This window comes from Lissotriton vulgaris, chromosome 1_1, assembly GCF_964263255.1.
Source record: "Lissotriton vulgaris chromosome 1_1, aLisVul1.2, whole genome shotgun sequence".
Classification (NCBI taxonomy): Eukaryota; Metazoa; Chordata; class Amphibia; order Caudata; family Salamandridae; genus Lissotriton; species Lissotriton vulgaris.
The window spans coordinates 1,992,577,407-1,992,590,941 of record NC_141685.1 but is presented as its reverse complement, the minus strand read 5'-3'; the positions used below and the strand labels follow the sequence as shown (position 1 = coordinate 1,992,590,941).

At 43.6% G+C, this 13,535-nt stretch overlaps 1 protein-coding gene across 4 annotated transcripts in view; it reads left to right on the top strand.

The window, feature by feature from the left end:
- OPTN (optineurin) overlaps nucleotides 1-5,954 on the top strand; it is a 543,667-nt gene extending 537,713 nt beyond the window's left edge. For all 4 annotated transcript variants that reach the window (XM_086919860.1, XM_086919852.1, XM_086919855.1 and 1 more), the window contains one exon: nucleotides 4,949-5,954. In XM_086919860.1, coding sequence (XP_086775986.1) covers nucleotides 4,949-5,058 — 110 coding nt within the window. In that variant the 3' untranslated portion in view covers nucleotides 5,059-5,954. The remainder of the gene's footprint in view (nucleotides 1-4,948) is intronic.
- The last annotated feature ends 7,581 nt before the right edge of the window (nucleotides 5,955-13,535 follow it).

Here is a 13,535-nt window from a genome sequence, read left to right as displayed (position 1 = left end):
TAGGAAACCGGCGGATACATCAGTCGGGCTTCATGCCTGAGAGGAATACAGCGTTGAACATCAGATGTCTACATAATGTCATTGTCCGTCGGGAGTTTAACGAAGAAGACGCTGTTATCCTCTCCTTGGACGCATCGATGGCGTTTGATTCCAGCGAATGGCCCTACTTATTCGAAGTCTTGAGGTGTATGGGTTTTGGTCCTAAATTCATGGGGTGGGTGAGACTGTTATATACAGATATTCGGGGACAGGTGCGGGTCAATAACCATACATCCAGGTCCTTCCCCCTCGGCAGGGTACCAGACAGGGTTGCCCTCTCTCCTATCTGCTGTTTGCTCTGATGCTGGAACCGCTCGACGCTCGCGGCATGGGTTAGGCGAGATTCTAGGGTAAGGGGTTTGAGGTGGGCGGAGGGGCACGATGAAAGGATATCGCTTTATGCAGATGATATTTTGCTCGTCCTGGCATCCCCCTATAAATCCTTGCATGGGGTTTTGGATATATTCACGAACTTTGGGAAATACTCGGGATATGCCATTAATTGGAGCAAATCAGTGCTGTTCATCTTGAAGGGGGAGCCCCCCCCCCAGCTGCCATTGGGTTGCACAGTGGAAATCACCTCAGTAGGCTTCCGGTATTTGGGGATCATTGTGACTCCGGACCCCCAACTTTTTTACGATCGTAATCTCACAGCTCCCCTGGCCCAGCTTCAAGCGGACGTCAAACACTGGCGCTCTCTGGCTCTATCCCTCTGGTGGGGCGAGCAGCCTTCTTTAAGATGCTTCCCCGGTTCTTGTACATTATTCAGAACTGCCCCCACAGGGTCCCAGACGCCTGTTTCGCCGGAGTGGAGAGCGAGATTTGCATGCTGCTAAGGGGTGGTGGATCTCCTCGAATTGCCATGCACAAGCTGAGAAAAGGGTGGTACGAGGGGGGTATTGCCCTCCCCGACCTCCGTCTGTACTATTGGGTGATGCAGCTAGTGGTGGTTAACCACTGGATTTACAGATCTCTGGTAGATCCGGCATACATGCTGGATAGTTACCAGATTGGAAGATTGGGATATCTGGAGGCGCTATACTCTAAGGCCCGAAAAGGTTGATACTTTGGCACACACAGTAATGATATGGCAGCTGGCGAACTCCCGTTTGGGCTGGGCAGTGAGCCTCACCATGGCCATGCCCCTGTGGTGCACTCGGAAAATGGGGTTCCTAGGCAATCACCCCGCATTCGATAAGTGGGACACTATCGGAATTTCAACAATAGGAGACTTGGTAAAAAGGGGGGTGCTACTCAAGTTTGAAGACCTACAGAAAACTTAGGCTATGGCCGGAGGGGACGTATTCAGATACCTACAGGTCAGACACGCCCTCACGACAGCTATCCCTGACATGGCAGACATCCCCGACTAGTCCCTTTCTGGAAGACAGCTTACTTGGCGGTCCTCTGCTTACGAAGGCTATATCACTCACATATAAAAACTATGTAATAATCTACCGGACACCTTTAATAAACTTCGAGAGAGATGGCAGGTAGCCTTGGGGGCAATGAATCAAGATGACTGGCAGGCGTCTTTGATGTCACCTCGAGAGGCAGCCATAGCACAGTGGCATAGATTCATCCAACTTAAAATTTTAGATAGATCCTACCTCACGGAAACGACCCTAGCAAAGATAGGCTCCAGACCTGATGCATTATGCCTTAGAGGGTGTCAGCAAGACACACCCTTTTTCCACATGATATGGGAGAGGGCCACAGAAAGTATCTTGGAAGCCCTGGGAAAAGAGCATACCCTTACGCCTAGCTGGGCCTCCTAAATATGTGGGAGCCGACTGACCTTACGGACCCCGAACAACAATTCATGACATTGGGTTACACATTGGTCAAGAGGGAGATAGGACGGAAATGGAGGGTGGCAGACAGACCCTCACTCCTGATGTGGTCCAGGTAATATGACAAATGTATGTTTGCAGAGAGGGAGGTGTTCAAGGTGAGAGGGTGCCCCAAAAAATGGGACAGAAAGTGTGGAAAATGGAATACATATAAAGGTGAATTATGTGTGTCCCCTACCATGGAACTATAATTGCAACGTTCAAAACGAAGATCACGAGAGGTTCCCTGACTACGCTTCAGGTTTTACATGGTCAACTGTTCTGTATGATGAAATATGGCAATTGTTTCTTGCTTACACACGTGATTTGTTCTTGTTTAATCTTAATAAAAAGATTTCCCTCCCCAAAAAAGTAACTACATACCGACACAACCACTCACTCACCCTCTCATAGACCCAGAAAACCACTCACACACCCACTCAGAGAGACCCAGAGAACCACTAACACACCCATTCTCAGACCCACAGAGGCACTCCCAAACCTACTCTCTCTCTCTCTCACTCACACAAACACACCCACACACCCCCACTCACACACCCCCACTCACACATCGACTCACAGACCCACACAGCCATTCACAGACTCACACAAACAGTCACATGCACTGAGACACCCTCAACACACCCACACAATCACTCACACACCCAGGTTACAGGGACGTTATAGTAAAGAAGTAGCATTAAAAACCATAGAAATTCACTGAAAAAAAACAAAGATTACAGGGACATTAAAGTTAGGAAATAGCATTAAAAAAAACAGAAATTCACAAAAAAACCAAAGGTTACAGGTTCATTATAGTTAGGAAATAGAATTAGAAAAACATTAGAAATTCAGTAAAAAAAAAAAAAGAAAATCATAAGGACTTTATAGTTAGGTTCATATTTTACACTCACAAAACCATAGCAATACAGCAGTTGTAGGTATCTCAAGTGACACGTGCCCTAAGGTAACTATAACTCCAAGGGCAATTCAATAGCTCAGGGAGGGGAGCCATATGCCCCAAACTCTTTTATAGGCCCCTGGAATCCCATCCTCTGGGACAGATATCATTATTTTGGGGAGAGCGCATAAGACCCTTGTATCAGAGCCATTAAATGACCACAGGAACCCCATCCCCCGAGGCCTGTGGGTGGGGGGAGTTAGGAGAGTTGTTGGGTCTCCCACCCCAAGCATTAAAATGGCCACTGGGCTCCCATTCCCTGGGGCAGAAGTGTTTTTGTAATTAGGGAGGGGCCCCTTTCCCCGAGCCATCACGGGTCCCTGGGGACACCATACCCAGGGCCTGACGACATACAGTATCCGGGAACATTATGCCCCAGGACATTTTGCTGTTCTCTGTCTGCAAGAGGGCGTGCAGTGAGATCTTCAACTCCGTACCCGTACTCTTGAGGGCAGTAAACAATAGTTTGCTGCCGCCCAGCAGGAGCAGAAATCAAAGCTGCTCCCACCAGTTAAGAGCAACCAACTATAGCTGCTCCTAACAGACCCAGGATGGCTGCCAGTGGGGTGGGCGGAGGCTGCTGGAGGGGCCGTTTGCCTCCCCCACTGCCCCCAACAGCTCTAAATGGTGTGGGAGCCCCAGGTGGGACCGAAACACTCACCAAGCAAAAAAATGTTTTTAAATCGCCCAGCTCCCTCCACAACTGGGAAGGGTGCAGATAGGAAATCCTGCGGGGCCATGATTCCCCTGCAATCCCCATTTTGTAGTTGTCTTTTGTTATGGTGGCCACAACATTTCTTTTCATATTGCGGCCTGCTGTTTCTAAGCGTGAGCTCTGGCAAGACTCAACCTCCGGCAATAGGAAGGTGGCCAACAGGGAAAAAAAAGCCCCTTCGGCCAATTCAGATTGCTGTATTTTTTTAAGTTGAGTGCTGCTGTACTTCTGCGTACCCAACCGTCCAGATATATATACATTTTGAACTATAATTTCCTAAAAACTATGAAACCGATTTACACCAAATCCCAAAAAGCATGCTTTCTCTGTTAAGATCCAGCTTTCTGCCAACTTTCGTGTAATTGTGTTCAACTGTTTTGGCTGTAGCACAGTTCAAAAATCCCTTTGGAGATTACATAGGAAAATTGTGTTTGTGCCCCCCAGGCCCATTATTGTCCTTTCTTGACTGATCATCCCAAAACTTTCTAGAAAGGAGCTGAGGAGGATGAACTTTTTTGGAAAGTTTTGTGAAGAATCATCAAATTGCTCTAAAGGTATCAGCAAACCAAAACATGTATTTCCTATGGTAGCAAGGTCCTAACTATAACTACCCACATGTAATATGTGAGGTCATAAGCTGGGCATGATGGCACTCTTTTGAATGGTATTGAAGGTTTAATAAACTGATGATCACATGAATATCTAAAGGATGTTACATTTCTTGAACACCTGAATACCAGTAAAAGAAAACATAATATGTACTAACTGAGGGTGATTTCATAGATGTGCTTTATGTTCTGCATGTTGCGAAAGGTTATACCCATTAGCACTACAGAGGTGATCGAAAATTGGGCAGCTTGCTGAATACCTCCCAGTATGTAAAGCATATAGCAAACTGCCACATTCATTGGATGATATAATCTGTGATGTAATATGAGGTCGTAAGCAGTGCATAGCAAGTGACGCAAGTTAGTCGGCTGGCTAATTAAAAAAAAAAAAATTAAATGCTAGTCTTTAACTCCTTTCACCAACTAACTATAACGTTATTTTAAGCTTTGTTCAATTATTTCTAGTGCGTTTAAAAAATTTTTTAAATGAAGGTCTTTATTATTTGTGAATAAGCACTAGCTAATTTCTATTCTACCATTAGCACCAGCTGTTTTTTCCTGAAATGTCACCAGTCCTGTTCGCCATTACGTTTTTAAGCTTGCTAAAGCGCAGAGGCTTAAACGCATGTAAAGTTTGTTTTTTCGGATTTTGATTCTGCTATAATGTTCTCATTAATTAATGTTTCTGTTTGTTGTTTCACCTTTGGATAGGTTAAAGATTTGGAATTTAAAAATCAGCTTCCTGCTTGATATAAATTTTAATCCATTGTGTTTCTGCACTTTTGTTACACAGGAACGGACGAGCAGCCACACAGTATTCCAATGCACGCCTGCCCTAAGTGTGGAGACATTTTGCCGGATCTAGATACACTTCAAATTCATGTCATGGACTGTATCACATAAATGCCATGTTAAAACTATTTTAAAATTTTAACCTAATTTTTCGGTAGTTTATTTGACTTTAATGAAAATATTAGTATCGCCTGTGTTGGCCTTATCAACCAAGGATGTTTAGCATATCAGAATTCAGAAAAAAAGCTTTATTAAATAATGCTGCTAAGTCAGTGTTTTCAGCTATTCTAGACCGTGATCAGAAAATGTGATTTAAAAGAGATTAAAGCAGAATAGCTTTGTCCGTTTTTGTACGGGGATAGATAAACTTAATAAACAGTAGATCGCATAAGCCCCAAAGTTGTTAAAATTAAATGGATTTATTAATAGCCAGAACCAAACTATATTTACCAGTGTACTCTTCATTAATCGCCCGCCTTGATCCAACTCTATTTTTTTATTGATTTTGTAACCTAATTCCTTAGCATTTAATTATTTATTTTCTGTAAGAACTTAACATATTCTGGCTCTCATGGCAACTTATAAGTTAATGCAGATACTTTATGCACACCCCATTTAACGTTCTTAGGTATTATAATTGAGTCATAAGCAAGACATCGAAAGAATAAATGTCATTTCCATAGATGTCCTTTTTTGAATGTTTGTTGCTTATAGATGAAACTGTCTTTGTGCCTACAATCACAATGCTTATGATCTCACATATACCAAATAGGCCTTCATGTAGTGTATGTTCGAACACTCACACCGTTATCCAAGATTATTTTGATGCTCGTGGAAATAATTACAAACCAACTGATGTACGAGCACATCTTTGATCTTGATTTTGCATGTCCATGTTGTTTGATTTTCTTTGTTGCATTTTGCTCTGTTAGAATAGGTGGAAATGTTTTAATCACTTAATAGAGTGAGATTCAAATGTGAAATATGATAAAAGCATTTGACCAACATTGCTATTTGGTTGGTTTTAATATTGAAATGCACTTGGAAAACAAAATAGTTAATTGGACATGGCTGGTCACATTGGAGTATGGTAACACAACTGGAATCATATGAGTGTGTAGATCTTTATATTTTATGCTGCATACCACACCCATTATCAAGTTTTTTATTCTTTTTGTACCTTTTACCCTAGCACTATGTCTCTCCCCTTTTTCTGCTATTTTCTTTCTGGTACTCTTAATATCCTACTTTCTTTTTTACAGTGTTATTTCCCTTCCAAGTTGCCTTGTTTTGTGTCTGCCATGTATGTTTGAGTGTGCTATCATTTCCTTCCCAGGTTATTTTTTCTCTGCCATGTATGTTTAGGCTCTTTCCTTTCCCTATATTATTCCTTTTGTTCTGCCTTCCACGAATCCTCCCTTTGGCAGTCATTGTTTTTTCTTTTCTTGCTAGTTTGTTTGCCTCAGAATCGTTTTTTATACATATATTAAACTTCCTAAGATCTCAATCATTCAAACTTAATTTTAGTTCCTGCCCTCCAAGCTGTAACAACTGTTTCCATGCATAGTTTCTGGACTCTGCTTACTCCTTACTCATCGAAGGTATTGTGTACAACTCAATAGCACCAACTTTACCAAACTTCATTAAAGTGGCACGTTTCATCTAGCTCCTTTTGGTTGGCAAACATAACCACTGGTATGTATCTATACTTGATTTGCCACGAACACTATTCCTTGAAATCTTATCTATCATTGTTCGATTTTCCAAGCCCTCCCCTTCACCCTTACTTTTTTCTCTCCTCCCTATAGGCCATACTGTAGATTTCCAGAGTTCTTGGAACTTCTATGGTGACTCCTTCAACCAGTCCTTTTTTTTTTTTTTGTTCCTCATCTCAACCATGGCTGGCCCATCAGTACCGTGAACTAGGAAATGTGTGACTTGAAAAACAAACATGCTGTCTCAGTGCAAGACTGGTAGGGGTCAATCTTTACGAGAAAGCGCCAAGACCCTACAGCCAGGTCAGTTTCACAATAAGTCACAGACCCTTTTGTACTCTTGGGATGGTGCTTGCCATTAGCCAAATTCCACCATTGCTTATACCACAAATTGACCTTTATTATGAAGGACAGACATGAATAAGCGAATGGAGTGCGACATGGCTTCGTAATCATTGGAACTGGGGAACCCAAACCCCCCCCCCCCCCTCGTTTCTAATTATTGAGATCAATCGAGTTTCAACCAAAAAGCTATTTTGTCTGGTTTACCTCCTCTGGAAAGATCCAATTTCGATATAAAAAGCATGGAGGAACTCCAGTCTTGTAGTGTCGGGGGAGAGGCCTCTTTCCAACGCCTGCAAATCTCACGTCGAGCCACCAGGATTGAGTAGAACAAAAGGTTGTTATTTGCACTACGTTTTTTGTCCTTTACTCCAAGAATTACCAGGCTTAGATCTATATTCACAGTGGTGCCTGTAGAGGATGTTAGTTTGTTACTTATTGATTGCCAATAAGATGTTAGATGTGGGCAATCATAAAACATATGTGCGTCAGAGGCTGCAACCTGACCACAAAGGGGGCAAGCTGCTGGTGTACCTGATGAAAATTTGGACAACCTCTGAGGAGAATAATAAGCGCTGTGAAGGGTAAAGAGGTGGTTTCTTCACAGCCAGGCTGGTTTAACAATGTCCCATAGCACATTAAAGGATGTCCCCCATAGTTCATTTACGTTTATTGCCGGCAATAGAGAACCCCAGAGTTGATCTGGAAGGTGGAATACTCCATCTATTTCTTCTAAGATTAGGTTGTAAAAGTGGGAAACCTCTTTGGTTTTTAGGGCATTGTCAAGTAAGGAAGATTCTAGTTGACTATTGCCTCCCAATGGTCGTTGTGGACGACGAGTGGGGCCAGATTTTTGTGCAATCGCCCAACTAGAGATCTGAAGGAATTTAAGTCTAGATAGATTGGGGCCTACCTTTCTCACTAGATGTTCCCAGGAGAGCATTTCCCCCTCAAAAAACAGATCTCCCCAAGTTAAGATCCCAGCATCTTTTAGCGGGCTTATCACTGCATCTTTAGTCCACTCCGGAAGATCCCATATAGGCGAACCGTTAGAATAGTAGCCTATTTTGGTAATGGTTCTAAGATTATACCAGGTTCTTGCTAGGCCTTGCAGTATCTTCAACTTGATTTTCTTAAAAAATTTTGGATCTCCAAACTTGAATAAGAATCCCGTCTGATTTAAACCTTCACGTTTTAGTAGTTTTGAAAACATGAGGCCGATACCCTGATCACCCAGAGTTTTGAATAATATTCGGGCATGTGTCAGCTGAAATGCCCAGGCATAGATTTGAATATCAGGGCCGGCCAAACCCCCCTTCTCCCTACGGCGCCTTAGTTTATACCAAGAAATTCTTGCTGTCTTATTCCTCCATATAAATGAAGTAATGTCACCCTGCATCTTTGCTATCATTTTCTTTTCAAAGTAAAGTGGTAAACAATTGAAAACAAAGGTCAACTTAGGTAAAATGGACATCTTGACCAAATTTGATCGGCCTAGGAGAGTCAATGGAAGATGTCTCCAAGAATTCATTAAGTTCCTACAGTCTTTGGCTACCAGAGTAAAATTTGTGTGGGCGATCTGGTTGATATCTTTTAAGATTTTTATACCTAAATATCTCATGCTGTCACAGGGTTGTACTGGGAGTGGCGTATTTATGCTGTTCCATGCCATAATCTCAGTCTTTGTGGCATTAATTTCGTAGCCAGAGATATTGCCAAATGTTTGTGCCAGATTAATGACTGATGGAAACGTTGTGTTGATATCAGATGTTAAGATCATAAGATCATCAGCATATAAGGATACTTTTTTTCCCCAATCTCTGTATCTAAATGGAGCGATATTAATATCTTCACGAATCAATTGGGCGAATGGCTCCATATAGATATCAAAAAGTAGGGGCGAAAGCGGACAACCCTGTCTTGTGTCTCTTGTGATGGTAAAATGTTCCGATAGTCCGCCATTAACTAAGACCGAGGCTGAAGGTTCATGGTATAATAGTTCCACCGCTCTATGAAAAGCCCGGCCTACCCCGAATTTTTCCAGGGCCCCCGACAGGTATTTCCAATTGACCCTGTTGAAGGCCTTGGCGGCGTCTAAGGTGAGAATAGCCAAAGGCAGTGATGAATTAGTTACCAGGTCAATTGGACCTATTAAGTCATAAATTAACTCATAGATTTGGCGGCCCTTAACGAAGCCCTTTTGGTTGGGATGTAAGATTAAGGGAGCTACCTGTCCCAATCGTTTGGCTACTATAGACGCAAAGATCTTATAATCGGCGTTGAGCACTGAGATTGGACGATATGAGCCACAGGCCGTAGCTACTTTGTCTGGTTTCAAAATTAACGTGATGGAAGCTTTGCTCCATGATGAGGGAGGTAAATCTCCTTCTACCAGTATTTGGTTGAATAGCTTGGTAAGAAAAGGAGCGATATCTGCTGCAATATATTTATATATCTCTACAGGAAGGCCATCCGGGCCCGCCACCTTCCCAGATTTACTGTTTGATATAGCAGATGATACCTCCTTCACCATAATTGTGTGGTCTAATAGATTCGCCTGTTCTTTAGAGAGTACTGGTAGGGTAATTTTGTTGAGCCAGTTTTCTACATCAATTAAGGTGATGTTATTGTCCTCTCTATAAATAGCCTGGAAAAAATCTTTGAAAGCTGACCTTATTTCTGGGTCCGAAAAGGCTGTACCAGAATCAGAAATTATAGAGCCGAGGTTATTGCGTGTTTGGTCTGTTCTAGACTTCCTGCTAATAGTTTGCCTGCCCCTTCACCAAATTCAAAATTGGCTAGTTTACTAGCTTCCCACCTCTGCAGAATACGCTGATTTAATACAGAAGCCATTTGTCCTTTAAGTTTCGTAAGCTCCTCCTGCTTAGTCTGTATTACATGATCTGGACAATTATTTGAGTTTTCTAAATCAGATTGAACTTTTAGTATATTGGCCTCTATAAGTGTAACCGCTTGGGTGTATTGTTTCTTACGATACAAGGTTTTATTCTTGACGATCCCTCTCAAGGAGCATTTAAAAGCGTCCCATACTAAACTAGAGCTCGCCGAGCCAATGTTGATTTTAAAGAATTCTTGCGTCTCCACCTTAAAATACTCCAGATCCTCAGGGGATGTAAGAAAAGATTTGTCAATTGTCCACGACCCTGTCGCGATTTGGGACTGTAGTTCAAAGTCTATTAGTACTGCCGAGTGATCGGACAGGTGTGAAGGTAAATAAGTTATATCCCTTACTGACTTTTCCAAGCATTTGTTAACCAATATGAAATCGATCCTTGATCTGTGACGGTACTTATAGTTTCTAAAAGAAAAAACGAATTTCTGACCCGACCTTGCCCTCCAAATATCAATAAATCCGTATTGATGCATATTTTTGATTAGAAGATCTCTAGATTTAGAATGTAACTGTTGTCGACTAGAAGTAGACTTATCCAATTTCGGATCAAGCACAATGGTAAAATCTCCCGCTATTATCATAGGTTCTGGGAAATGTAACAGCTCGGAGAACAACGTGGCCAGGACAGATGGGTCATCGCAGTTAGGCTCATAATAGCCTACCAGTGTAATGCTTGACCCCCTATCATAACAGTCACGATTGCCCATCTACCATGAGGATCGACCTTTTGCTTCAAGAGTTTTGTTGTGATGTTTTTTTTAAATAGAATGACAACCCCTCTTGTATTAACTGTCTGAGAAGTAGAGACTGATAGATCTATCCATCTATTCTTTTTTACCAAGTCTAGTATTTCTGCTTCAACCAGGTGTGTCTCCTGGAGAATAATGACCTGGGCACCAAAATCACGGATATATTGTACAATTGTGTTGGCTCTAGGTTTGGTGCGCAGGCCATTAACATTCCAGGAGAGAATCTTAATGGTACTCATAATTGGCGTATCTACTGGTATTGATTAAGAGACCTGCCAATACATTCCCCTTGATATTGCATAAGTAAGCAAGATTCGTCCATTGTTTATTTATAAAATTATCGACCGCCATTTTAGAAATGAGAAACATTTTTATTTTTATTTCCCTAACCCCTTCCCTCGTGAACACCCCCCTCCCCCCCCTCCCACCCCTGAGGAAGCCTTAATTATCCAACCGGAAGATCCGGTTTGTGATACCCCTGAAACTCTATCTAGGCTCAGCCGGGACGTTATTGGATTAGGATATTGGAGGAACAAATATGCCTAAATCTAGTGAGCCTTTTGCTAGGGACTCTACGATGTGAAGATTTGACTAGATAGCTTAAGGTGGTATCTGTATAGGGTTTTATACAGGGAGAAAAAAAGTTCATACACTTGTGCTCTTTATAGTTTTCTAGTATGTGGTATATGTTTTTTTTTTTAAAGCATTTCGTGATATTACAGTGATCCCCCTTTTTTTTTTTCTTCTTTTCTGAATTAAACTGTTATATTTACCTTCTAGGCAGGTTCATGTTGAGCTAAGATTTTTGTGCTTTCACTCATAAGTAAGCTCTATAAACTCTATGAACTGGTTTGTAAGAGGAGCCCCCAATCTTTCTCAGGTTGTGGTTTACTTTTTAGAGGTGCCCAAACTTAACAATAGTTCATCTGCTGCTTGGACTGTGCGAACGTTAAACATTTTGTTGTTTAGCATGATCTTAAGAGCTGCAGGGAAGCTCAACTGGACAGATGCTCCCAAATTTCTAAATGCCTCCATTCTCCGACTCAGCTCCCACTGTCTATCAAGGGTCGCCCTCGACAAGTCAGAGCGCACTTGGAAGGAAAAACCATCACCTGTCAAGGATTTTTGTTTTAAGGCTAAATTTAAAATATGATCCTTGAGTTGAAACGTGTGGAAATTCACTAGAATCTTGCGGGGCTTTCCACGTTGCGGATTACGCCTGAATGGGTCCCTGTGAATCCGCTGAATGTCCAGATTGAGCTCCTCCTCTGTGTGGTTTAGATTTAAGGTTTTAATTAGGAGTTGGATAATGTATGCCTTAATATTAGTGCCTTCATTTGCTTCTGGTACATTCAGGATTCGGATATTACATCGCCTCGCGTTGTTTTCCAAGTGTTCTATTCTTTCCGCCAGTGCAGTATCTTCTCTTTTAAGCTTCAATATCTCCTCCTTAGCGTTGTCAAGTTCTATGGACATTACTGCTGTTTTCTCTTCCAAGGCTCCCGTCCTTGAATATAACCCATCAATTTTGCTGTCTAATGATTCACAATAAGACCTTATCTCTCTTTGGATTTTAGATGACTCCTCAAATCCTCGTTTAATGTCGACTGTCAGATTTGTAATCATAGTTAGTATTGCAGAGAGGTCTGAAGATAAAGTAGAGACAGCGACTTCTGGTAGCAACTGCACTTCAGGACTAAGAGGTTGAGGAATGACTTAATTGCTGTATAGTACTCTGAGCATTCTGATCCGGAGTTGGAAGATCTTCAAGTACTTGAGATTGATTATCTAGTTCGGATACCTGATTTTCATTTGTTTCAAGGGTGTTACAGCTATCAGGGAGGCCAGTGTCTGCCTGCCCTGTGTTACTCATGTTGGGTTTTAGGGCATTAACAGCGTCATTGTCACTGTTAGACGGGGACCTGGAGGGTCGGCCGAGTACAGGGGGAGAGGCCTCCGGTGAGGACCGTCTCCGGCGATCGTACAGACAAGTAACTTCCCCCCCACGAATGGACACCACACAAAGATAAGATCTGCACACTTTATATAGGATTCTTGAGGCAAGGTTATCAACGATACAGTGGGGGCAGGACACGAGGATCCTCCCAATTCTAGTCTCTGTAGGGAAAGGGGTAGCGGGACAGTCTTGGGTACCGGTCCGGTACCAGGGCGGCCAAAAGGTGCTCACAATCCTCGAGCTCGGAGGTCTGAAAGGTCGGGCCGCGGCAGCGCCAGCAGGCTAGGACGATGGTTCTCGGTACGACGGGCCGCGGCAGCGCCAGCAGGCTATGATGATGACTTCTTTGCAGAGGGGCCGCGGCAGCGCCAGCAGGCAGGAGCGATGGTTCACAAGGATGGGCCGCGGCAGCGCCAGCAGGTCCAGACGAAGATGCACGTTGCAGAGGGCTGCGGCAGCGCCAGCAGTCCGTCAGGGATGAGTTCTTCAAGGTGTCTCTCGACTCCAGGATACAACTGCCTTCCTGCTCTGGAGCTGCCCCAGTTATAGGTCTGGCCTCCTTTGATGTCTGGACCCTCGCGCTTGGAGGTCGGGAGGTCCGGGATGAGGGAGTCCAGACACCCAGCAGGGGGGTGGAGCCAGCGCCCGGGGAGGTTGGGGGCGATCGGCACCTGGCGGGGGAGAGCCATCGACACTCCTCTCTCCCATTGACCTGCCAAGTGGTCTCTTCACCTCCTGGGTGGATGGTGGTGCCTCGATGTCTGGGCCTGGCCAGGCCCAGGGTTGGGGTCGAGCTGAGGCCACGCGGCCTCGTGGTGCAGTGTCCAAGATGGTGGCTGGGCCGGGGCAATGGTGCTGACGGAGGCCCGGGACAGCCGATGCTGGGATGTTCGGGAGCAGGCGTCCCGTCG